The sequence below is a fragment of the Chamaea fasciata genome, unplaced genomic scaffold, assembly GCF_029207755.1.
Source record: "Chamaea fasciata isolate MVZ Bird 193981 ecotype frontalis unplaced genomic scaffold, bChaFas1.0.hap1 SCAF_12, whole genome shotgun sequence".
In the NCBI taxonomy this organism is placed as follows: domain Eukaryota; kingdom Metazoa; phylum Chordata; class Aves; order Passeriformes; family Sylviidae; genus Chamaea; species Chamaea fasciata.
In genome coordinates this window covers 6159981-6185991 of record NW_027094097.1, presented here as the reverse complement: position 1 = coordinate 6185991, position 26011 = coordinate 6159981, and the positions used below count along the sequence as shown (strand labels likewise).

The 26011-nt window shown below is 41.8% G+C and overlaps 1 protein-coding gene across 3 annotated transcripts; it reads left to right on the top strand.

Moving 5' to 3' along the window:
- The first annotated feature begins 12093 nt into the window (after positions 1-12093).
- On the top strand, positions 12094-25711 carry AKTIP (AKT interacting protein). 3 transcript variants are annotated; one of them, XM_066194406.1, is made up of 10 exons: positions 12094-12188; positions 16396-16511; positions 17777-17982; positions 19490-19554; positions 19637-19737; positions 21027-21115; positions 21188-21286; positions 21496-21603; positions 22164-22224; positions 24787-25711. In XM_066194406.1, the coding sequence occupies exons 2-10, from the start codon at positions 16470-16472 to the stop codon at positions 24892-24894; spliced, it is 879 nt and encodes a 292-aa protein (XP_066050503.1). In that variant the 5' UTR covers positions 12094-12188; positions 16396-16469; the 3' UTR covers positions 24895-25711. The 3 variants fall into 3 exon arrangements, with proteins under 3 accessions (XP_066050503.1, XP_066050502.1, XP_066050504.1); XM_066194405.1 differs by having other exon boundaries at positions 24784-25711; XM_066194407.1 differs by lacking the exon at positions 24787-25711 and adding an exon at positions 22485-23218.
- Positions 25712-26011: the final 300 nt, after the last annotated feature.

Below are 26011 nucleotides of genomic sequence, written 5' to 3'. Positions count from 1 at the left end.
ATTCATTCCCTGTGCCAAAAGTAATTATCCAGAGTTCCACGCTGCCTGCAATGATGAAACTTTGGACAGTGTGCAGCTATGATGTCATAAGGCAGTCATTAATGTGAGAGTGGCTTACCTGGGGGCCTGAAGGCCCAAGCCAATGAATCACATTCCCACATGAAAGGTATTGATTTAATCATTCTGATGGCAGGCCCGTCAGAAATGTAACTGTCCACTGAAAGTACAAACGCGTAAATGGACATCCCAGCAAAAGGCAGCAATCTTTCTAAGCAACATTTTACATTTATTCAGATCATTCCGCTTGTTTTCCTCCTCCTTGTGCCCCCAGCCTGAGTCTGTTATTGATATAAAGGTTGAAGCTCAGGCAGCTTAGCTGTTATGTGGAATGACCTTTACTTTTAATATTAATATATTATTGTAAAGTCTATGAGACTCATAAATGCAATTTTAGAATTCATATGAAATGCCATGCGCTGAACCTATTGCAACTTTTCCTCTAGTCCTGTGGCAGGTTGCAAACTATGCGAATTAATATGCATCATATTCTTTCCCCTTTATTTACTTAGAGAGGTTTGCAGAGCAACTTTATCAAGAGTAACATTATCAAGAGCTTTCCTGCAAGCTTCTTTATCATATTCACATCCGTGTCTGCTCGACACTTGTCACTGTCAATCAAATGGCAATAATACGCAGATGATTTGCTCATTTGGTTTAATAAAATCTCCCTGCTTATTTGCACTGCAGTCATTATGCCACATAATTGCTCCGCCGCCGAGGTGAAAGGCAGCCAGTTGCCTGGGGGATAAGAAGAGACTATTGCTATATGAAGGATTTGTTTCTTTGCCTCTGTCTCTCCCTAGTCACTCATATCCCTAAAATTAATATTGTATTTGAATCCAGTCCTGCTATTCTTATGCAGGCTAACATTGTTATTACTTATTATTTGGATGTGAAGTCATTTATTTTTAGTTTTGATGTCCAGGCTGTCAAGCTAAATTTCATTGTGTACTGCCGCATACGATTTTTAACTGCCATTTAAACTTGATTCAAAATCCAAATTATGAAGGGAACACGTTCAAAGGAATGGTCTGACAGGAAGTATAGCTACAATTTTTATTTCCCAGGAAATCAAAGTATAGATCTTATTATTGTTCTATGGTGGAGATACGTGCAGTTTTCATACCTCGTAATCTTTTTTGTATTGGCTGGACACTGTGATTCAGAAAGAGAAAAAGGGGGGCTGTTTATGCATATGAGCAGCCCTTAGGGTGCAAAACAAAGGCATTCACTTCCAGAAATGATATAGCACAGAACTAGCTCAACTGACTGTTGTAAATTCCTGAATGATTTGTACTCCATTTTCCAGTAGATTCTACTATGACAGATGGTGGAAGTAAAAATGAGGAATCTATCCCTGTAACAAAAACCTTGGCTCCTCCACTGCACAGTTAATAAATCAGCCACTGCCATGTGATAATAATTACCATCCCATGCTTTTGGGGTGATTCCACCTCAGTGGCATACTCGTTAGGAGCCTAAAATACTTCATATGTAAATGTATTCCAAATAGCATGTGCTTGGTGTTTCTTTTAAAGAAAATTAAAAACTAGGTTAAAATTCCATATGAGAGACTATGTCTATGTTTAGCTTTCCTATTTTTATTCAAAGACCTGGACTGAGCTTAACTGGGACTCTGTTGGTAGGCCAGAGGAAGGGCTAATGCTTTAAAGCTGTTGAACTTGAGCATACATTTTTATTTGTATAAACTCAATCTAATAGTATTCAGATATAGAAAGAGAGAGTGATGAGCTGTAATATTAACACAGGGACAGTTAATGGGGACCCTATTAATTCACAGAAATCCCAAACAGGGGTAATAAGTCACCTCTAGCCTTTCTGGTAGGCCATTGCAGTTCATCCAGTCAATGTGATACTGAACCCAGTGGCAAGATTAAAAAAAAAGTATTATGCTGTGAGATTTTCGAGCTCACTTTGTAGAAATCAAGAGATATAACTCCATTCAGTAGCTAAAGTGGTTAATCACTCTCACTATTAAAATATTTACTGAATGTCTTATTTGAAATTGGTTCTTGTAATGGCTTTCCACACTAGATTAAAGATATTTATCTCCCAGAATTTTTGCTCTTTTTTATTGTCTTGTAATTGAGTTCTTTCTCAGTAGTGTTTAGCAAAATTAATAGATCCCTTAACATACCCCTGGTCTCTCCACCAGCTTTCTATGGGCTTTTTGCTTTTCTCACAGGTAAGTAATGACATCAGTTATCTAAGCAGTGTTTTGTATAAAGTTAACCTCTTTTCCAGGGGACAAGGAGGCACAGCTGTTGTAATGAGCAGCTAATATTGAGCTTTTTTAGTTCTGTTTTGGTTGGGGATTTTTAATTATAAGAAAGGACTGCATTTTTTTTTTTTTTCATTTAGTATTTAGTTTGGATTTTTTGAGCATGTCTGCAAAGCAGCTGTGATCATCCTTTAGCTACATATCTTGAATATTATTTACCACTGTGAATGGATTAAACATTTCTATTATCCAAGTATGCTTGTAAATTATTTCTTAGGGAAAAATGTATTAGGTCTGTTACCCACCCATGATATGAAACACTCCAGGTGTGTCAGTGTGTGCAGTGGGGTTCAGCTGGGCTGTGTGTTCAGAGCCAGCCATGCCATGTGGGCTGTGGATCTCAGAAGCACACTCCAGCTAGGTGCCACAGCATGGCTTGCCTGGGCTGCTTCTGCTTCTTGAATGATCTTGCATGATCCCCTTTTTCATTCCGCATAGCAGTACAGAGTTATCCTAACTCAGGACTCTGATTATCCTTCCTGAATAACAAAACGTTCAGCTAAGGAAATTGATAAAAGCACCTACATTTCATTCAGGCAGTTAAACAACCATAGCTGGAGACTGAGTGAGCAGGAAAGGGAGAGGAGAGGTTTTTCTCCTAAGTTTGAGACAACTAAAGATCTTTTCAGCAGTCTGCACAGCTGTTACAGTTTACACAATACTTTTTTCTGTAGAAAATAGTTTCCCATCCTGCCCTATTCCATAATTTACCTTTGCTTTCATATTGTGTTCTGCCCCAAACAGCTGCTCACTGCAGACCTGCTGTTGCTGCTAGTACACAGTGTCCTGTATAGCCAGGTCATGAAGCTGAGGCCTTGTGAAGGAGGTCAAATAGTGAACAGGTTGGTCTGAAAGGTTTTAGCATCTCTCCATCTTTGGAGATATTGAAACCACAGCTGGATGTGGCTCTCAGCAGTCTGCTCCAGATGTCCTGCTACTGAGCAGGGGGGGATTGGACCAGACAACCTTCAGAGCATCATCCTAAACTCATTCTTTCCCTAATTCAAGGATGCAGAAGTGCCATATGATGTGCAAAAGCTTTTTTATAGAAAGGGTATAAACATATAAAATTATCTATTGTTGTTGTTCGGGAGGAAATAATTTCACAGTGGGATCAAATTATTAATCTACATTACCATTTGTAAAGAACTTTATTTTGCCTTATCTCACTGAATGTCTGTGGGGGGAGTTGTTTGTACACTTGTTTCTGGGGTTTGGGGATTTTTTTTGTTTGTGGAGTTTTTTGGATTTGTTTTTGTTGTTGTTTTGTGTCGGATATTTTTTGTTGGGTATTTTTTGTTGATTCTCTTTTTTTTTGGTGGGGGTAGGAAAAAAATTCACATCTACTTAGCTAATTTTAGGCTATACTATAGCCACAGAAAACTTCAACTACATGCCTTAAAGATTGCCTTGAAAAAAAATCCCTCTTTCAGATTCATCACAAAAACACTCAGAGAGGAAGGAAGGAGAGTTTCATTTTCATGTCTTTATGGTGAATTTTAATCCTTTCTAATATTAAAAACACCTTATTTTTAAATAACTTTATTTTGTCATGACGGCAGGTTTGACTCTATTTGTGTAATGAGTGCTAGAAAGAAATGCTGATTATTGTGTGGGAGATGGTTTTCCCACATGGAAGTCTGTGGGGAAAACTGTTGTGTTGATATTGTCTGGATGTTGGCTCATGTTCTCCTTTCTGTACACAACCCATTGCCTGTTCCTTTCCAAAAGCATTCTTTTGCCATTTGCAACAGGAAGTAGCAAGAGTTTTGAAACAAAAATGTTGCCTATATTTTTTGTAGAGGTACCTCAGTTTCAGAAAAACTAGCATATTGAATTATGTGCTGCAGTAGGAAAAATAATACTAGTTTATCTAAGAACAGAGTGCTTGGCTTAGTGTGCAGCTGCCATAATCACTTAAGAAAGGTATTGAAGTGTTCGAATTAGCACTCTGTGCACTTACATGCAGAGACTTGTGCATCCACAGACATACACACTGAGGCTGTCATAAATTAAAGAAAACGGGGAATTTCTGTCCAGCTCAAATACTCAAACCACACGCCTGTGGTTAAAACTTTGGTGAGCAGGATTTCAGAAGGACGGAAAAAATTAATTTATAATTACTCAGCCTATAATTAAATAATGAAAATTAATTAAATTGTGACAGTAGTTCTTTGCTTGACTATTGAATAAGTTACTTGACATTTTTGAGCAATATTCTTGGCTTTAAATTTGAACCAATATATAAAATAACACAGAAATACTACACTGGGGAACATTCTACACAGGATTTTCATAAAAGAGAGAAATCTAATATTATACCCTAGTATTAATTAACGTTAGATTTACTATCTGAAAGAAGGTATTTAAAATTCTGCAAAATGAGACGTTTATCTTTTTATAGTCTCTTTCTCATAATCTTCATTTTCCAAAGGCATTAAGGGACCTTATGTTTGCAAAGTGGAAATTATTAAGGATAATTAAGATGAAAGTTTTATTTGACAGAAGAATTCTCATGATGTTTGGAAAGACTCAGTTTAAATCTAATCTCACTTCACACTGTTGCCTTTTAGAATGAAATGCTGTGTAATAAAACCACAAACAGTCAAGCCAGATCTCAGAACCGCAGAGGTATTACTTGTGTCCCTTAAAAAAGAAGAAAAATTAGACCTCCCAACCTCTTGTGGATTTAGTAATTGACAAATGTGTGGAAGATAAGATTGAATTAAATTATTATTTTGAGGAAAGAGACAGAACTGAATGGTAGATACAGAATTACACTAACTTACAAAGTAAAGGTTGCAGATAAAGCATAGAAAAGATACCAAAATTTAGGTAAAAAATAAACCACTTGAAACAGATGGCGACAGAGATGTTCTACTGAAGGTTTTTTGGGTTTTTTTGCCAACCTAAGTTCTTATTCATAGATGAAATTTCTCAACTGAAATCTTGTTGAAGTTAACAGGAGTTGTGTTGATTTTTAAAATTAGACTGTAATGTCCCTAAAACATTAATTTGTGACTAGTCAAACTGGTTGTGAGTAGTCCAAACTGGGAGGCAGACTGAGGTTCCTATATCCTGGCTATGATCCAGTAGAAGCCAACAACCTCATTTGACTTGAAACTGCTTCCAACTGAGCAAATATTTGATTTTCCATCTACCAGTGTTCATTTTTCTAAGGTTCTTCAGCTATAACTGGACAGCCAGATCCTGAGTGCAATTGCATTTCCAAGACACTCAGTTTTCTGAGTCTGTTTTTGCTTCTCTCCTGCTCATTGAAGGGATCCATTTGCAATGGAACCCAAATGTTACTCTGTTTTCCTGCACTACCCAGCTTGCGTTCAGCTTGTGTCGCCTAAAAATCTGAGAACAAATCTGAGACATAACCAGCTCCTATCTGCCTGTTTCCAGTGAAAGGATGACCCTACCACATTGACATCTGCCCCAGGTGCCAGGTGTGCAGCCTGTGGGAAGATGCTGAGCTGCTGGTCTTTCTTTTTTCCCCTGTGTGTTCAGTCTAGCTCTAGGAAGACCTAATGTAGTAAATGTTTTCTTTATAAGCAATCTTCTAAACATATATTATCTACTACATTGTTTAGTTTGAGCCAGAAGTGTATATACAGAATATAGAACTGGGAAAAAAAAAAAAAAAAAAAAAAAAAAAAAAAAAAAAAAAAAAAAAAAAAAGTGTGTGAGGGAGAAGGGTGTTTCTGAGTTTCCATTCAGCTCTTTATGTTTGCCAGTGTAACTTCTCTGCTCCCAGTTATAAACTCTGAGTCAGCAGCATCAGCTACAGTTTGTTTGGATAGGTGGAGGGAAGGGAAAGTGTCTTTCTCTCAAGCTTTTCTATTATTGGAATACTGAGGTCACCAAGGTTAGGTGGCATGGCAGGGTAGCTGGAAATGGGCCCTGGATCACCGAGGAGTGGAGCAGCCCTAGAGACAATGTTCTGGTAGGGGTTGGAAGTGTGGGCTCTAAGGTGCTGCTCACTGGCAGCCTTTTATTTAAGCCCAACATCATCTCTGCTTGAAACTTTATTAACTGAGCCACAACCCTTGGCAGCTGTTTGTAGCTGTTCCCCATTGAATGTGAAAGCTTCCTTTGCATATTCACCCTCTCTCTCCCCAGTCTTTACTCTTCATATTCAGTTCTTTGATCAGTCATCCACTAAGTTTTTTAAATATTCAGCTTTTTTAAAATTACCAACCACTTACATACCTGCTTAATATGTCACTTTACCGGGAAAGTAATAAGAAGATGAAAGGAGGAAAGTGACTTTTGTGTAGAAATATGGCTCAAGGTGTGAGTGGAGAAAAGAATAGTCCTACTTTATTATGTCTTATCATCTCTGAAATTATGTAGTTATTTTTCAGTCAACAAATTAACTGTGATTTTCCATCTGAAAATTATGAATTGGTTTTTGTCTGCCTTTCACTCATCATATCATACCATTACAGCAAACACTGGAGTTCATAATGATATTGTGGAAACTGCTGATCAAAGCTTGTTTACATGGACTGTGTTCACTGATTTGCCAAAGTTGTCTCATACAGATGCACTTTAATAACTATTCTCTGCAAAACTGATTTTTCTAAAAGATTCTTCATTCTGATTACTCTGCAATCTTAGTTATCCTTGAGAGTCTGGGGTTACATACATTTTTGTTTAAAAGTTTGTTCTACGTTATTATGTTTCAAAATGTTCCATGAAAGGAAGATACTGAGAAAAAAACTCCTTATTCATAAGGAAATATTAATTACAGCTGCAAGACTAGTTAGTCTGATTAACAACTTATAAAAAGCTCTCAATGAATGGCTGTGAAAATTCTAAAAGGAGGAATTTTAATTCAACAGTAGACATTCAAAGGTATGAATTAAATATACAGGCTTTTATCTTCACAATATCTCTATTACAAATAAGTTGTATGGATACGTGGTTTTAAGATTAATTTTACATTTTAGCATTTACAAACAGGATTTTTATGATTTTGATAGCTGAGGAACATATTTTCAAAATGTGTGACTAGCAAATTGAGTGCTTCTCAACCACCTATCTTTCCTGGGATGTTTTACCTAGAAGCAAATATTCCCATAAGTAGAAAACCAGTGCAATTGGGATCTAAGTCTTCCTTTGGGATTTATTCTGACATTATAAGCCTCTTGTCAGATTCGAGTGTTCAACTTCTTAAAAAAATAGTGATAAAATAGTCCTTTCTCTCCTCACAATAGGAAATTACTTTCAAAATCGTACTGTGCAGAACCAAAATTCACCTTAGAACTGTAATTCTCACCATTCAAATAAGAGCTTTAAGGAAAGTAAATACAAAGGAATAAAAGAGTACAGTAAGTCAGTTTTACAAGTTTCATGGTTCTGAGTTCTGCACAGTTGGACTCACAGTAACTGAGATTTCTAGTTCATAAATTAAGGAATCTGAAATACATTCAGATTTAAATGTTTAATGCATTTTTTCCTCAGTGTGAGACATGTTGAAGAAAGTGTAGTTTGAAGTCTATGATCTGGTCTTTAATTAGTCGTTGATAGGAGCTTCTGCTATTCAGGAACCATTAATTCAGTCAATCTCTCTTGTTGTGAAACACACTGACAGCCACGCAAATACAGAAGTGTCTGAATACTATACACAAATGTATTCTTTTTATATTAAGTGAGTCTAGGAAGACAGGAGGCTTTCTATGGGGAATAGATAAATTTAATATTTTGTCCTTGTTATAATAGTTTGCTGCTGACTGAGCAGAGACCAACAGTAGGTCCTGTGATTCTAGCCTAAGAACTAAATGACAAATTTTGATGATGCAGTTAGTGCTGCTCCATCTTACCTCCTCCTCAGGGAAAATAGATACACAGTCAAAAGCATTTTTATATTGGTGCAGCTATAACTGAATCCATTCTAGCAGTTCCATAGCAATAAAAAAAAGAAAATAGGAAAATAAGTACATCATCTTGAATCAACACTACTAGCAGAAAAATTTCCATCTTTATGCTTTTTTTTAAGAAAATAGAGAAATGCCACACTGTTTGGTGTAAACTAGAAGAGGGCTTTGTGTTTGATTTGCTGTTAGTTCCCAAGAGCGTTCCTAAAAAAAAAAGAGTTTCTAATTAATGTTTTCTTTCTTGCACTTTGTTAACTTCATTTCAAATCCAAACAGAGCAAGGAAAAAAAGGAAACAAAACTCTAAACTGTTTACTTGGCTGCTTTTATTTTAACTTAGATTGCTTTATAAAGTGCTGATAGTATGTTCTTGTAGTATCCAAATCACAAAAGAATTGAGCTTGAAAGTACAAAATAAAAGATGTTCAGGGTTTTAACTATGTTTGTAATTCTGCTTTTTAGCTTTGAAAAAAAAAGAAAATGCCATCTTTCACCTTTGCATTGTAGGAAGAAAAAGTCATGTTAATATCAGTAATTATCAAGTAAGGTTATGTAGGTTAGTGTGGTTATTAAAATTCTTTTATCAGCCTCCCTGGGGACTTTATCAGTCCCACTGGGGACTTCAGTGGGAGGTGAGCAGGAGCACTGAGCCCGATCATTTGTTTGTCCTGCAGCACACGTTGTGCTCCTGCCAAGGAGGTGTTTCTGTCCCTCCACCAGCCCAAGGATTGCCATGTGTGACTAGAACAGCTGCAGGACACCATCTAGTGGTGCCGAGCCCGAGCTAATTACAGATTGATTTTTATCTTTCCTCGTCTCTTTGTAGCTCAGATTTCTTCTCAAAGCCACAGCCACCACAAGGGGAAATTCTGCTCCGTTCTGGATTATCCAGAATCTTCCCACACTGAACAATTGAGTATCACACTGAGTATCATGCTTTAAACGATACAGCCACAGTGTGGCAATTTTGGGGTTTGGATTACGAGTATGTATGGGTTTGGGGTACAGGTATTGTGGAAAAATTCCTTACAGTATTTAGAATTCTGGGTGAAACAGATACAGAGTATCTAAAAGTAGGAAAAGGGGTATCTAAAGGTTATTTAAGCGCTCTAATCATACAACGCTTGCTACAGGTACCACCCACAGTGAAAGAAACATTTCATGAGATAAATAATATACAAAAAGCAATCTAGGCCTGATTAATCTCTTATACTGGTCAAAATACAAAGATTCATTAAGTAGAATTATTTCACATTTGGTATGACTAGGAAGGGAATCTAAAAAGCATTTAAGAAAATTTATTAGACAAAGGCTTTTTTCTTGTCAGAATATTATTCCTCTAGTCAGCAAAATAGGAAACTCTGGACTATAGTGGGGTTTGGAGAATTAACAATGTTCTGTTCAAAGGCCTGATAAAGTATTCCTCACAGTCCTTCGTACCAAAGTCAAAATGTTATTCCCACTGTAATATAGTTTTCCAACATCCTGAACATGTACGGTCAACACCAAAATGTTGTTCAAGCCCCAGAATTTTGCAGGATAAGATCTCTGACATCTGCAAAGCAGGTAAGTGAGGATTTCATTATCACCTTTCATTCCTCAGCAAGGGCAGCACCTGATACAGGCAAGACACTTTGTGGAATGGTTAGGTCTGAAAAGCCCACTGATGGAAGTAACCACATAAAACAAGATCTCTGGGGAAACAACCTTCAAAGGAGAGTTGGTAGGAAGAGATTTAGAGCAGGAAAAAGGAAAATAGATAGCAGGAAAGAGATTAAGAGAAAAAGGAGGTAACAAGTGACTGCTACTTGTGCATGCAGCAGTGGAAAGGCAGATAATTTAGGATATGAGCCTAAAGGGAAGTTGTGCAGCACTTCAGTGGTGTGGGCAAGGAGCTTGCATTTGAAACACTGAAGAACAGGAAATTGCCAAAGGGTTTTAGAAACTTGGTTTAGCCAGAATAATAACGTTATTAACTGACTGAAGAGTTTAAAGTGGCATTTTGAGGACAGGGGGGCAGGAGAAGGTTACAGTAATTGAGGCAAAGTGATAACCTTAGCATGGTATTTTTGCTTATAGCTTGGGAACAAAAATAAATCCACCATACACGCATTGATTTTTAAAATTCTCTGTAATTTTTATACTTGAGATAGCATGGATTTTATTGTCACCTTCCAAACCTTGACAAATTACTTCGGTTTTGGTGTAGCACTTTTGTAATTGTTCTACTGGGCTCAGAAAAAGTCTAATTACAAATAAAAACTAACTCCTGAGGTTTGTTCTTTTTTCCTCCTTTTCTTCAGCAAATTTTAGAGGCATATTTTGTATATACACATATCTGTGTGCATGTATTATCAATATAAATTTACACTGTGCGTGTATGTACCTGCTCAGCAATAGTGTCAGAAGCCGGTATTATAAATTTAAAGAGGAGGTTGAAAATGTGCCAGCAAATGTACTTTTGTGGCCAGTAAGGGCGGGGGGATGCTGGGGTGCATTAGGAAGAGCACTGCCAGAAGGTCAGGGGGTGATGCTGCCCCTCTGCTCAGCCCTGCTGGGGCACATCTGCAGTGCTGGGGATGGCTCTGGGCTCCTCAGCTCCACAGTCACGGGGCTCCTGGAGCGGGTCCATCCAACACAGATCCAACAAAGGGACTGGAGCATCTCTCTTACAAGGGCTGAGGGGGTCGGAGCTGTTCATCTTTGAGGGGAGATGGCCGAGAGGGACCCTCAGCCCTGTCTGTCCCTGTCTGCAGTGAGGCTCTGCTCCTGGTGCCCAGCAACGGGAGAAGGGGAAGGGGCAGGAATGATGCCCGGGAAGATCCACCTGGAGATGAGCAAGGACTCCTTTGCTGTGCAGTGCCCGAGCACTGAACAGACTGGCCAGAGCCTGTGGAGTCTCCCTCACTGGGGACATTCCAGAACTGGCCGGACACAATCCTGTGCCCTGGGTAGCTGTCCTTGAGCAGGAGGTTGGACCAGATGTTCCCACTGTGGTCCCTTCAAACCTGACCTATGCTGTGATTCTGTGACGGACAAAAAAAAAAATCGAGTTGAAAATGTTTTTAAAATGTCCATTTTTAGTAGCCTGAGAGAAGGAGTGACGAAAGTCCATAACTGATTGCGTCACCTCTAGTAAGAGGCGGCTCATACAGGCAGCGTTAGCTGCAAAATGTTCGAGAGGCTGGGTGGATGGCTGTGGACACACACACACACACGGTGTTCACCGAGCGGCAGCGCTCTGCCACTGTTCCGCTGCCCCTCGCTGTCCGGTGCGGGAACGTGTCCCCGCCGCTGTCACGGAGGGCATCACCGCAGCTCCGCCTCTCCTGCCCGTCCCCGGGCTCTCCGGGCAGCCCGGCCATGGCCATCCCACGCCCTCAGCCCGACCCTCCGCCCCCAGCGGCCCCGCCGCCCTGCGCTCCGACACAGGGCGGTGCCGGACCGGCCCAGGCCCCGCCCCGGGCGGCCTCTCGGGCCCGTCGACCAATGGTGTGCGTCCCCGCGCGCCCCGCTGGCCAGTGAAAGCTGCTCATTTTCCTAAGCTCCACCCCCGGCGCATTCAGCCGGCTGACAGAGTGACAGGTGCACCCGCGCGAGCCCATTGGTCCGCCCGCCACGAGACGGACAGGCCCCCGAACCAACCGCCGTGCGCGGGGCGGGCCCGCCTGGCCCGGCCGGTCGGCCCCGCGCGGTGACGGAGCCGGGGCGGCCCCGGCGCGTCAGGGCCCGTCCCGAGCTGTGAGTGGCGGCGGCGGCCGCGCCGCCCGCGCCGCGGGGCGGTACCGGGAGCGGCGGGCGCCGATTGGCCGCGGGGGGCGGCCCGGATGTGCGGCCCGAGGGGCGGGCGGTAAATGGGGCTGTGCCGGGGGTAGCGGGAGCGGCGACGGCGACGGCGGCGGCGGGGCCTGGGCCGCGCGGCGGAACGGCGGAGCCTCGGTGGGTGAGCGAGAGGGGCCGCGGCACCTGGCCCTGCCTGGGCGGAACGGAGGCGGTGGGCGCGGGGGGCCCTTCCCCGCGGCACGGCAGGGCGGCGGGGCTGTTGTGTCACTGAGGGACCGCGGGCTGTCTGCTCCCGCGGGGCCGTCGCCTGCCGCCGGGCGGGCGCGGCCGCTGGGGCTGTTGGAGCCGCCCCGCGAGGGGCACGGCGAGCTCGGGCAGCACCCGGCCGGCGCGGCGGCCAGCGGGGCCCGGCCCGGAGCCTTCCAGCCCTCTGTCCGTTGATGCCCGCCCTGAGAACGGCTTCGCGCTGCGGCACGGCCGCGGCCAAGGCGGCGCCCGCCGGGGCTTCGCAGAGTCCTGCTCGTAACCTCCCGTGACCCCCGGCTGACAGGTCCCTCTGGAGCGCCCTGTGCTGGGGGACTCGGCCGGCCATCTCCCCATGTCCCTCAGGCTGCTGTATCTAAGAGCAGGTCTCGCTGGTGTAGCTTGCAGTTTCCTAGAGGACTGAACTCGTAGCAGCAGGTGTTGGTATGGAACGTGTGACCAGCCTGTGGAAGAGGAGTTGGCGAACAGGCTCGACTGGTCAGTGTTCCTGTTCACCGCCACCAGCGGCTCCCCTGTTGTCCGGCAGGATGAGGTGTGGGTGAACGAGGCCCTTGGGTCCAAAGGAGGTCAGGAGTGGCTGTGCCAGGAAGAAATAAGTTGCAGTGTGAACTGACAGCTGTGTTTGCTGAACAAGCACGTAATAGTGTGCATGCATCATGCACTGTTTTCTGGTGCTCTGCTGAAGTAGCTCAGTTTGCTCTCAGGTGTAAGAGTAGTTCCCTTTGATTTGTTGATGTTTCCAGAAAACCTTTAGTAGAGTGCACTGTTCCAGGTAGATAAAGTTTTCTTCACGTTGCTTTAGTGTTGTGTTTGATCAAATAACTCTGTTGGTGAGAAGAGAAAAATATGACACCTACTGTGACAGTGAGTAAAATGAGACTTTTTGGGATGAGAACATCTACTGAAGAGAAGGAAAATGTGCAAAAGCAAAGAACTTAGATGTTCTGTTTTTGCTAGTGATGACTTTGGTTTTTTGAAGTCTTTTAGAGTGCTGATGGAGTGTCAGACGACTTTACACTTGCTCTGACTGCTGGCGTGTATTGTGTACCTGGAGACCTTGGACATGAAGTTACACCTGGCAGCAGGTGGCTCTTGGTCCTGATGAGTTATTGCCTCTTTGCCAAGAGGTAATTTTTGAAGTAGCCCAAAAGTTTGTGTTTTGTCTTTGTTTAGCTGCAGCTTTACTGAAAGGAAAGCACTAGGGAAGAAGGTAGCTGTGGGAGGAGGACAGCTCAGGAGGGTTGCTGTTACTTGCTATTCTTAAATCAGTAGAATGTACTACTGAGTGGCACACTCTTGAGTCTCTTCTGAATGAGGTACTGTGAATGTTGACAGTGTGAAAGGAGAGAGTGGGGGATGGTTTTGAATGTTTTTATTCCCTCTCCGTAAAATGAGGAGAGAGTATTGGGCTATTTTGGGAAGCTGATGGGTTTAGTAGTTACAGCACTGGGAGATACCGTATTGGTGGGTGCCTTGGGGTGGGCACTGAGCCCTGTTGTAGGAGTGAATGCCTAAACTGCCTAGAAATTCCACTCAGTGATGTCAGGACTTGGCTCTCCCTTATCTGCTGCAGACATAGTGAGAAGTCTAGGCAATCTAATATAAATTTGCTGTTACTTGGTTATTGTTTTCAACACTGATTTTAATAGTTCCTGTGATTAGTGGTGGGTGGTAAATGGCAAGGTGAAGGGACTAGAGAGCATAAGCAGTTAGGGATAAGTTTCCGTTAGAGCTCTGGTTTTCTACTTCCACGCTGCACAGGAGTGAATTTGATTAGAAATAAACTCATAAAACACCTTGAAAGGCCTCTTAAATGGCCCTCCTGTGGGAAACTTGTACTCTGAGGTTCTGAGTTCTCCACTGTAAACAGTATTTTAACAGGTGTATGAGACTGCAGGCAGTTAAACAATAAATTTAGGATGATACTAAGTATGATTTGGGACCTATTTAGGATGATGCTATGTATGGCAAGCAACTGGATAAAAGATGTCTGTGCAGGGCAGTCTGTGGAAGTTATTATTTAGCTTAACTAGAGCTAAATTAATGTTTTATTTGCTCTCAATAGCATGTAAATAGGCAAAGCTGGAAGCGTACTGAGATACATAGCTGCTTTCTGAAGGGTGGATCTGGTGACTGAACTGCATCTAACATCAGTTACCAAGAAGTACCATTACTTCTAGAAAAGTTGCCTGTTTCCCTGGGAATTGGTTGGGCTGGTTTTTAGCTGCATGTGTCATTCTTTGTCCTGCTGACTCCTTTTCTCCTCTATCTGGTTTTGGGATAATGCAGTTTGTATTACCTAGTCTAAAAAACACCAGCCCAAAACAAACTAATCCTGCCCCAATCCCATAATCACTGCAGTTTCCAGCTAATTGTCTTCCAACCTGTACCTCAATTTGCAGCACTTTTCCCTCTTGTCAGAGCTGGAGCTCTCAGGTGCTCTTGGTGAGTCAGTTCCTCCGCCCTCTGGTCACACTGGAGTTTCCCGAGGAAATGTCTGGTGCCCTCCTGTCTCCCTCAGTCTGGCTGCTTTGATGGAAGAGCCTGTGGCACAGCCCTCTGGCATGGCTCTGCTTTCCAGACAAGAGATGGGCAAAAGTGAAAACATCTTCTCCCTGCTCTCGCAGGGCAGTAGCTGTGCTTTGACTTTCTCTCTTCAGTGGCTCACAGTGATGTGAAACTCTGGCTGCTGAAGAGGAAAAAATACCTGCAGGAACCTGCTGTTTATTGGAATGTTTGTGATCATTTTGGGTGGGGAAATTAATTATTTTTCATCACTTTTCTGAAAGGTGAAAAGTGCGTTTTTTTGAATGCTTGCCTACTGCATAGCCTAGAAGGCTATGATTTGATATTCACGTTTCTTTTAAATATTTAGAATTCCTAGACTTTCTTTGGATAAATTGTCTGGGGTGGGTTTTTTGGTTTTGGTTTTTTTTTTTTTTTTTTTTTTTTTTTTTTTTTTTTTTTTTGTTGTTTGCTTGTTTGTTTTTTTAAATAAGATTGGCATTTATTTTAATTTTAGGAAGATTTTGGTCATAATGTTTCCATTTTCTCTATAAACTCATCAAACCAATGGTGAACAGATACTGCCTTCCTTACTGTAGTGCAAATGTGGTGTTGACCACAATAAAAACTTGTGCCACTGGCTCTATCTCTCTTACATCACATTAGCTTTCTTGATCCATGTTGTGCAACTTTCCTATTAAAAAACTGAGCAAAGTGCCTCAAAACCTTAGGTGATGGAGCCAAAAATGGGAGGGTGAGATGAGGAAGGAAAATAGGAGAACTGGAGAGGAAATAAAGTGGAGGCAATGGGCTGTGCCAGACAAGAGCTGCTATGGATCAGTGTTCTTGAACAAGCAATAGCAAGACTTAAAAAAAAAGAGAGAGAAGAAAGCAAGGACATACACAGTAGATGACGCTGAAACTCCAAATAGTGCTAAAGTCCTTGTTATTGGGCTGCTGATCTAAAGTGCACTAAGCCTTAGTGCTCATAATGAAACCATTAAATAAGCCACAGAGAAACTTCTGTGTTCTATGGCTTTGTCTATTCCTGGTGATGTTCCAATGCAGATGAAAACAAAATGACACATAGATGATGCAAACTCAATGAAAGGATCATCTCTGTCACTGGGAATGACAGAGGATTTCTCAAACTGGGACACTTCAGAAATGTGCAAAGTCAACAGTGTCTGTGAGGGCCAGCACTTAGCAGGGCCATAGTTCTGTCTGGTGCTGCACTGAAATGGGGAGGTGATAACTTCAATATTTGCACGTGTAGAGGATCTTCTGAACTCTACTGAGCCAAGAGATGATCCTTTCTTCTCTTCGTGGCGAAGTGAATGTGGAGTGCAGAATGTAGAATCTTTTTCTAGCAGAAAGAAGGCAGCGATTCACGTGCAGAAATAGACATGTTATTCTTCTGGAGCATATAATAATAGAGCTTTGGCATTTTTAACTATTGGTCTTACAATGGTACGTGAAGTTTTCTTCTGAAGTTACAGAAAGGTAATGCTGACTGCAGAATTAGATCTGAATCCTTTTTATGTATTGAGTCCTGTTTATCTGTTAAATGCATGTTCATTCTGTGTACTTTTAGGTGATAAATCCAAAGGGCCTGAGGACACTCTGAAGACACCAAAAAGTTGCAGCCCTTTATTTGGAATACACGTTATGAACCCTTTCTGGAGCATGTCTACAGGTTCTGTGCGCAAGGTATGTAATGAGTGGATACCAGAGAGTCTTGTCATGCTTGGGAGGGGTGGTAGCAGTGCTGGAAAAAACATCAGGTGATCTGCAAATAGTGTTTTAGTGTGCACTTATCCCCAGGGTTGTGGTCACCTTCAGTAAAAGTGTAAACTGGCTTTGAGCTGTGTTAGCTGGAATGTGCCTGTGCAGAGAGTCTACTCCAGAACTGGTAGACTTTTTTTTATCTGAAGCATCTTTAAATAGAAAATGTGAAAACAATTTTGTTCAAGTGGAGGAAGCACTCTTTTATTAGGACATTTTAGTGTCTTCTGTAGAGCTCAGCCATAGCACCTGCAATGGGCTTTGACAAAACTATGCCTCCATGGTGCTGTTGCTACTTGAGGTTGTAGGAGTAATAAAAACATGGGAGTTCTCAGGTGAATCACTTCCCAGGTGTTCAGTACTAGGGCAAATTATGTAACACTGATCATGAGATCATTGTTACTAGTCCAGGTCTTGTGCCCTTCAAAACACTGTAGCTTCAATCCTGCCTGTAGTCACCACACCTGGCCTAAGCACAAATCTGAAACCTGCACGTTTGTCTTGGCACCCTATTGAATGATTTTGGGGTCTGTGAGTAGTGCAGTGTTTGTTGGCAGTGGGTTTTTTCTTTCAAGAAAAGGCAGCAAAGGCCTAAAAAGGTTCCTATAGTAAAATTATTTAAACTTGATACCACTGCCAAGTGGTGATTCTTTTACTGTGGGAGTGAGCTATAGGATCAGTTCAGAGTGGAATGTTGATGTCTTAAGCACAGGCAGAAAAACATAAAACTTTGGTTTTTCATCTCAGTTTTACTACACTACTTTTAAAGAGTCTTTGAAGTCTACAGTGTAAGGATGCTTGTCAGTAGAAATGATTTATCTTGATGCACTGTGTGCTAGAAATAGACTGACTTGTAAGCTGATGTTGTATACTGTCTGGTTTCAGGTTCTAAATAAATGTAAGCCTCCTTAAGCATTTGTCCTAATCTGCAGATTTCCTATGCAGCATTGAATACTTTTGTACTTGTAAGTTGTGTTTAGTTGAACAAAAGTCTATTTAAAAATAAAATGCGAAGGGACACCCTTCCATGCCCTTCCTCATGCAAATAGATCACCAAGACCCAAGATATGTTTCACTGGCCTAACTTGTAATTATCATAATTTGGTTTAAACCTGTGTTAAAATATCTTCATATGTTAAATGTGTCTGAAATATAGCCGGTGATCTCATGGTTCTCCTTTGATTTGACAGAGATCTGACACTGAAGAGAAAACATTGAGTGGAGAGCTTCGAACCAGTCCCCTGCGAGCCTCTGCGAAGAAACAGTTGCCTTCTATCCCAAAGAATGCGGTGCCAATAACCAAGCCTGCTTCACCTGCCACCTCCTCCCAGTCCACAAATGGAACACATGCTTCTTACGGGCCCTTTTATTTGGAGTACTCTCTACTTGCAGAATTGTAGGTTTTACTTTTTTTCATCTTTTTTGGGTCACTGGGCTTATGCTTCAGTGGGGAAAAAACCCTGCAGGGGCCTAGGTCTTGCATGGTCTCTCTGTCATAGTCCTCGGAGGCAGTAGAACATTGTCTGCAGAGTTCTTTTACTGGAGCAGCAGTCTTGGTCTCTTGAGACAGAAAGGCAGAAGAAAGAGGAGATTTTAAGGGGTGTTTTTAGATGTCATTCTCTGGATTATGTTTCTTAATCTTGAAGTAAACACATTGTGAGTTTAGGTGTCCTGACCAGTTATCCTAATGGCTTTTTGGTCAGAAATACCAAATATTTGAAACAAATATTAAAATAGAAACAAGCAGATGTCGAGTGGGAAGATACTTATGAATATATGGTGCTATCTAACAGAGTTAGGATGTGGGAGCTTCCTTGAGTTGTCACATGAAGCACTTGAACACTGCCTGATACAGTTGATCAGGTGGATGTTGGGAAGTCTGTGTTCATTTCTGTGATATTTATTGTGAAACTTATGAGAGAGGAGTTGCATTTCACCCAATCTAGTGATTTGTAGGCTGCTGTGCGAGCATAAAAATCTCTGTCCTCTAAACTTCCTAGTTATATAACTGATTAGTGCTACAAAGCTGAAGGAACTTCCTCTGTAATAGACATCCTGGATTCCCAAGTATGTAGTGCCTTTTGGAATGAAATCCCTGGAGTCCTTATGCAACACTGAGTCTCAGTTCTTGTATTTAACTGTTAAATTGAAAGTGAGAACTCTCAAAACATTTACCTCTTTTTCAAGGAATTGACCTTGACTTTTTAATTCAAGAAAGATGTTTTTCTTCTGAGTAAATATATTGGTTCTGTAATGCAAAATCATTCTTGGGGAACTAATAACAAATACTAGGGAAATGGTAAGCAGAGAACTGTGTTAATGTTTTGCTTTAAGATTGTTGTTTATTTGTGCAAGCCCGTTCAGTTTAGTGGACCCATATGCCAAGTAATTGGAAAACCTGTGAAGTTAATAATTTGGGTTTTGGTTTGTTTTGGCCATTGCCAGTGTAATTTCAGCTTGATCTGCAGCATGGTGAACTACTTGTTTAAAATTGAGGCTGAAGTTTGGTCACATTTCTGCTACAATTGACTGTGAATTTGTGTTCAGAATTACTTAACTGAATTTCTTTTTTCTTCCTTACTTTGAAACTGGGGATTCAGTAGAAAATTGTAAATTTCTGTACTGACATATGTTAAATGCATCTACTGAGGGAAGAGTTTTTCTGCTTTCTACTTAGTTTTATCAAGAGGAATAGTGTTCTCTGCTAGTAAGTCTTAATGTGGAATGGTGTGAAAAGCAGGGGGAAAGAGTGTGATTTCACTATATTTGTCACCTCCTTCTGTGAGCAGCCTCGGGAACTGGGAGTGAGTTTGTGGCAGAAGGCCCTGTGGGCTGTGGGTGGGACACTCTGGGTTTGCTGTGTCAGTGTTGTGGAGCTCTCTGAATGCTGACTCTGATTGCAGTACCTTGGTGGTGAAGCAGAAGTTGCCAGGTGTCTACGTGCAGCCCTCCTACCGATCAGCTTTAAGTAAGTTTAAACTTAACTTTTAGATTGCTTGAGTGAAAGCATTAAAAATGTACATCTATAAAATAATCTCTCTCACTTGCAGTGTGGTTTGGTGTAATATTCATTAGACATGGGCTCTACCAGGATGGCGTGTTCAAGTTCACTGTCTATATTCCTGATAATTACCCGGATGGAGACTGCCCGGTAAGTGGTCGTGTCTTGGCTTTTTCTTCTTTCCTGGTGGTATAAGTATGGCTTTTTGTTAAAGCTGATACACCAATTAGCTTCCCTTTTCCTTGAACTCATTTTGTTCACTTGATTGGGCTCATTTGCCATGTCTTGTTACACATTTGCAAACCACTGTGGAGGAATTACATTACTCTGAGTACTGAGACTGGTGTGCAGTGAACTTCTTAAGGTCAGATGCATCACGGTGTTAAGTAATCAACTAGTTCTTTCCCTCCACTCTTGATTTGCTACTTCATCAGCAGGAACTTAAAATTCAAGCCCTTAAAGAGGGATCAGAATTCTGAGTAGTGTTATAATGGAATATAAAATCCAGACACCTGTGCTGTGCTTGCTATAATGCTGCAGGATGTCTTGATTGTCTCTTCTAAATTATGTTGAAACAACCAAAAATTTGAGGAGAACATTGAAGCAAAGGGAGAAGGAGATAGGTAATATGGTGTTACCTTCCATCCCTGCTTTCTCTTTTTCATGGAAAGCTTCCAAGTTATTAGACCAATTTTAAAATAAAAATAAAAAAATGCTTTGTGGCAGTCAAGCTGTTCAGAGCAGCTTACCCTCTTGGCCACACTTACTTTAAGAGGAAGATTTGAGGGCAGGTGCACACAACTGCTGTGTTGGGTAGCTACCTGCTTGGTGTCAAGTTTTATGTAAAGCTATCATCTTTAAAAGAGCAGAACTAGTAGGAAACAGTATCTTTTAAAGGTTAGACTTAAGTATTTCTCAGCCAGACGACATTCTTTTGCTAGGAGAGGGCTTTAGAACCTTTCTCTTGAAACTCTGTTTTCTTTTGGAAGAATGTGGGAACACTGCGGGAAAGGAGCTGTACAGAGCTGAAGGCACCAAGGTGTCATGGCACAGTTTACTTTTAAGTGTGTAGGGTAAAAAAAAAGTATTCATGGTAGCTCAGGTGTGTAAAAAGCTTTCAGTCACAAATAGCTAAACCAGAAAAACTCCTTTAATCTATTCTTATCTGATATTATTACCCGTGTTGGCACTAGTGGCTGTGCAGTTAACTGGATTAGTTTCCTGATTTGGTGATAGCATGTGAGAGAGGACAAGACCCTGCATGTTACACAGGTGTGTTAGGTTACAGTTTCACAGCTGGTAGCGATCACCTGCAGTTTTTTTCTTTTAATACAGTAACAATGAATTAGTGTTTGGAACGTTTGACTGACCTTCACCCACTGGTGTTGTCATTAGGATTGAAGTTGTCATAATGAATTTTTTTTTTTTTCCTAACACAGCGCTTGGTTTTCGACTTGCCTGTCTTCCACCCACTAGTGGACCCTGTATCTGGTGAACTGGATGTGAAAAGAGCATTTGCAAAATGGAGGTTAGTGCTGACACACTGATGGATAATTGGAAAAGTTTGTTCCAGTCTTCATTGCGCTTTGTTCTTTTTTAGGAGAAATCATAATCACATATGGCAAGTGTTAATGTATGCTCGCAGAGTCTTCTACAAGATTGATACAACCAGTCCTCTGAACCCTGAGGCTGCAGTGCTGTGAGTATCTTCCATGTGCATGGGCCTCTTAAGAGGGTTTGGCATAGGCTTGCAGAAACAAGAGGCTTGTAAAATTCTGTCCCCTCGTGGTCTCTGCATCCAGACTTGGTTGTGTTAGGAATTCAAGTTGGGGTTTGCAAAGTCTGTGCTTCTAGAGCAAACTTGTGGCTCCTTGCAGTTACTTAACACTACTTACTTCTGTCTTGCAGGTATGAAAAGGATGTTCAGCTATTCAAAAGTAAAGTGGTAGACAGTGTCAAACTATGCAGTAGTCATTTATTTGATCAGCCCAAAATAGAGGACCCCTATGCAATCATGTGAGTATTCTGATGAAATTTACCCTGTCGTAATGTTTTAAGAGCAAGTTTTGGTGTAGTTGCTGATGTCAGCCTTTCCCTGTCAGGCCATCTCACCTGCTTTTGTTTTAGAAAAAAATCTCAAAACAATAACCAAACAAACCTTAGAACAAGCAAAAAGCCTGAAGCACCCACCTCCCTCAGGCAGAAATGCCCAGGCATTAGTACTGCTTTCTGGCTTTCCTGAGCTCAGTTTGCATGACTGTAGCTTTGGTCAGAGTTTTAAAATCCTTCTAAAGCTTGTCTGCATGGAGGATAGAGCAGTCAGCTTCACGGTGAATATGAGCGGTTTGTCGTGTCATATGTGCTGTATTTCCAGTTCTGAGAAATGAAAACCTAAGCATTTATTGTTGAAAAGATCCATGATTGTATGAATTTATTTCTTAACTGTACGCTTTAATGCCACTTATAATTTACTTAAAATTCAACAAACTAAACAAAGGAAAATCACTGCTGTCTGCTCTCTCTGTGCTGTATTTTGTAAACATGCCAAGTAAGAGTTAACTATACTTTTTCCATAGTTTTTCTCCGTGGAATCCAGCTATACATGATGAAGCTAGAGAGAAGATGTTGACTCAGAAGGTATGTGCAAAGTTCATATTTTCACTCTGGGAAGGGTTTATTGCCTGATACAGGAAGAAAGATTTTCTGTGTACTAGAGAGACCTTTTCCCACCCCTCTTCTGGCTCAGCAGGAATGCTGGAGCTGCTGTGGTCTCCTAATGAAGCAGTTATGTCACTGCTCTAACTTCAGTGTGTTAAGCAATTAGTCACTTAGCCAGAAAGCTTTGTTAGTACAACTCTTGGCACACAGCAGATTTTTTCTTGTTTGTGGATGAAAAGGGTGAAGAGATGCACTGGCAGCCTGTTAGCCTGTCCTGCCCTTGGCATGGCTGGTACCATTTCTGCATTACCTGACAGTCCCCAGCTTCTTCGTTTTCTTCTGTTGAGAGATCTTTCATTACGGAATCAAAGCTTCAGCACTTCCTTCTTGCTAAGTTTCTGAAGCAGCACAAGCACAGTCTCTTGCTCACTTCTCTAATGCTGCTGATTTCTGATGAGACATCAGCTCACCAAAAGGTGCGGAGAGTTCCCTCCTTCACAGAGTGCTCTTACTGACAGAGCAAGAACGAGTTGGCTCATAGAGCTTTCACCTGATGGTGATAGGATGTGATTTGGAATTTGGACTGTTCATGTTTTGTTTTTGTAATTACTGCTTTGCACTTGACAAGAGCTGGCACACAGCAATTCTGTGTCTGTGCGGAGTGGCCTGACAAGTCAATCCACTTGTAGTACAAAGGGATTCTGGAACAGTGGCTGCTGTCATAGCTGGACTGGCAAGGAAATGTACTCTGAATGTTTTGGTTACTGACTTGGCCCTATAGCTGTGTTATGGTTTGCTGGGGTTTTGTGTAATGAAAAAATATTTTTTTTTGGTAGTTTGAACTTGTCTTCCACGCTGCAAGCTTTACCTCGTGTTCTTGCGTGTCTTCTGGCATGAATGAGATTTTTAAGTGGATCTTAAAACAGTACACTGCCTGAGCTCAGTGTGGCAGTGCTCCCATCTGCTACAGTCACATCAGAACCTTTGGAACACACTGGAAAATATTTTGGCCAGATTGACTTTTTGATGTTCTTACAAAACTTAAATACTTTCAGTACTTCTTTTCCTCATCTCTTTCTCCTTCATCCTTTACCTTCTTATCCTTTAAATCAAAGAGAAATTATAGGTCAGGGTGCTTGAAATGGAAAGGGTCTGATGTCTCAGAGACTGATAACCAACAGTTACTTTTCTTTTGACCTTTTTTCTTTGGAGATGCCTTTTGATTTGCTTTTAGAGGAAAACAAACATCTTCAGTAACTATTGCATGCATGGTACTTAGTTGTTCCAGTTGTTTGTTGATCGGAATGGCCCAGCTTCTGTGCTGTAGGAGATGTGCCCCAAAACGTCAGTGTAGCTGAGAACATTCCCTGCAAAAACAAGTTCTCAAATCTTCCTACAGCCCTGGATGCTTGTTTATTACCCCTGAATTCCTCTTCCTTGGGGAAACAGCTAGGCCATTCAGGAAGGGCAGTGATGTCCTGGTTCCCTGCTGAGCACTTGGTTTTCCAAGGTGTGGTTCCTGTGTGCAGCATGGGAGAGATGAGAGAGGCAGCTGCCACTGCCAGGCTCAGGCTTAACTCATCCCTCTTGTTGCTGCTGCTGTCCAACGTGTTGTGACAGGTCTGTCACACACTGTCGCCTTTGGCACATAGCATGGGGAGGGACAGAAGTGCAGGGTCTTCTCATGCTGCCTTAATTTACTTTGTCAAGTGAAAGACTTTCCATGTTACAACCAAGTCTGCTCATGCGATTATCACTTTCTAGAGCTCAATACACAATTCCAGGTACACTTCCTGGTATTAAAATAGCCCTGCAAGCTCTTCTGCTGCTTTGGCCACCTAGAGTGGATGTCTAATTTACTGATCTCTAACTACTTTAAATCTACAGATGCTCCAAGATGCTTTCTTCTTCAGTTTGAAACTTTTTTGTCTTCTAAATTGCAATAGACAGTTCAAAATTTTTGTTGCAGTGTTGGGTAACAGTTACTGTTCAAGCATTTAACTGCGACAAATGCTTAGGGAAGGGAAAGATAGGATAGGACCATCTTGGAAAGCTTTAGGAAACTCCCATGTTTAGCAAAGGCATTAATTGCTGCTTTGGCACATTAATTTGGGTTCCCAACCACTTGTGGGGTGCAGTGCTCCTCCTCAGCACTGCCGGGCAGAACTACAGGTGGGTGCTGGGAGAGGGTTTGGATTGACACTTCTTTCTGTAGAGCCAAGGAATGTGATGAAGAGCGGTGCAGTGATGCTGGGCTGGGGCCTCTGGGCGAAAAGAGTATCCTTGAGTCTTCATGGTGGCATAGGGCAGCTGTACCAGAGTTAGGTCCTTAAAACTCCTGTGTCGTCAGGGTGGTTCAGCAGATGCCACACACGTTCCCAGAAATTAAACCAATGGCTGTCTTCCTATTCCTCTTTGAGGAGAGGAAATGGTGCAAGCCTCTTCTGTGCTTGTATTTGCTAAAGGTAAAACGGATGGAAGGGGAGTTGAGGGGATTTGGGTACCTAAAAATTGTAACTTGAACTTTGTTCTCCCCAGAAGAAGCCGGAAGATCAGCACTGCAAAAGCATGCACGTCTCTGGGCTGTCCTGGGTGAAGCCTGGCTCCGTGCAGCCCTTCAGCAAAGAGGAGAAGACCATGCCCACTTAGCTGTCCTGGACACTGGTGCACAGAACACTTTCTGGGGGTGGAGGGAATGTAACGGAGGGAGAAACAGCAAAGCAGCAGTTTCCTTCTTGACTACGGATTAGTAAAACCCGAGTGGTAGCAGTGACTGCAGTAAACCTGTTCTATGGATTACTGACTCTTAATGTTTTACATATGCATTAGGTTTTAAAGGCTTGCCTGGAGTTTGGAAGTCTCTCTTGAACACTACAGTACTTCTACCTGAAGACTGTCTAGGGTGGGTAATTCCTCAGGGCTCTGAAATGCCTGGAGGTTTTGGGTTGGTTTTTAAGCTTTTATTTTTTTCCCTCCAGGAACAGCAATTTTTTAAGAAGACTCTTAAATTACTGGCGGAAATATTAGTATTGGAAATACGATGCCAGAGTTAAGCTGTGTTCATGTAAACTAATATAGCAGAGTTAAACACTATATTTAATGGTTTTAAATACTTTTGGTTTCTATTGTAAATATGTTAGGATTTGAAATTGTAAATAGATGGTTCATTGACTCCATTTAGCACTTTCCAGAAGTAAAGCTGGGGATGATGTATGATGTATTATTGATTTGTAAATGGATACTGTCACTAAAGCGCACATTAGTCTGACAGGGTGAAAGCAGAATGTCAAGCTTGTTAGACTTTTTCGTACAGAAACACTAAAATTAAAGGTTTTAATGGTGGTCTCTTGAACTAATAAAATCTTAGAGGGTTTTAGATTCCCTAGGTGTCCAGGGGATTTCTTAGGATAGCTTGACTAATGTGTGTTAATAGTGACATCTTAAAATAAAAAGAATCCGTGCTCTAGCTTTTGTCCCTGTTAGTCTGTGCTGTGGACACTTGGTGAAGAGTGGGAGCACCTGGCTGCACAGGTACTTGTCTCTATAGGTGTTTGGGATGCTCATGGGGTGCCAGGAGCAGCTCTGTCCAGAAGAGACTCGTGTTCCACACACAGGAAAACCTCTTCAAAGCTCAAGTGAACTTGGGATAGATTTTCCTCATGCCATAGCCTGGTGTGATGCCTTTTCTTGCCTCCCAGGAGTGTCCTATGAAAACTTGTAGTGTTAACCCCTTGGACGTGGGCTGCTTTTCCTTTGACCCCCTTTG

Excerpts from the sequence above, each read along its gene's own strand:
- AKTIP (XM_066194405.1), top strand. The coding sequence starts at position 16,470 with ATGAACCCTTTCTGGAGCATGTCTACAGGTTCTGTGCGCAAG. Across the intron at positions 19,738-21,026 it reads ACCCGGATGGAGACTGCCCG|CGCTTGGTTTTCGACTTGCC; the intron begins GTAAGTGGTCGT and ends TTCCTAACACAG. Across the intron at positions 21,116-21,187 it reads AGAGCATTTGCAAAATGGAG|GAGAAATCATAATCACATAT; the intron begins GTTAGTGCTGAC and ends GTTCTTTTTTAG.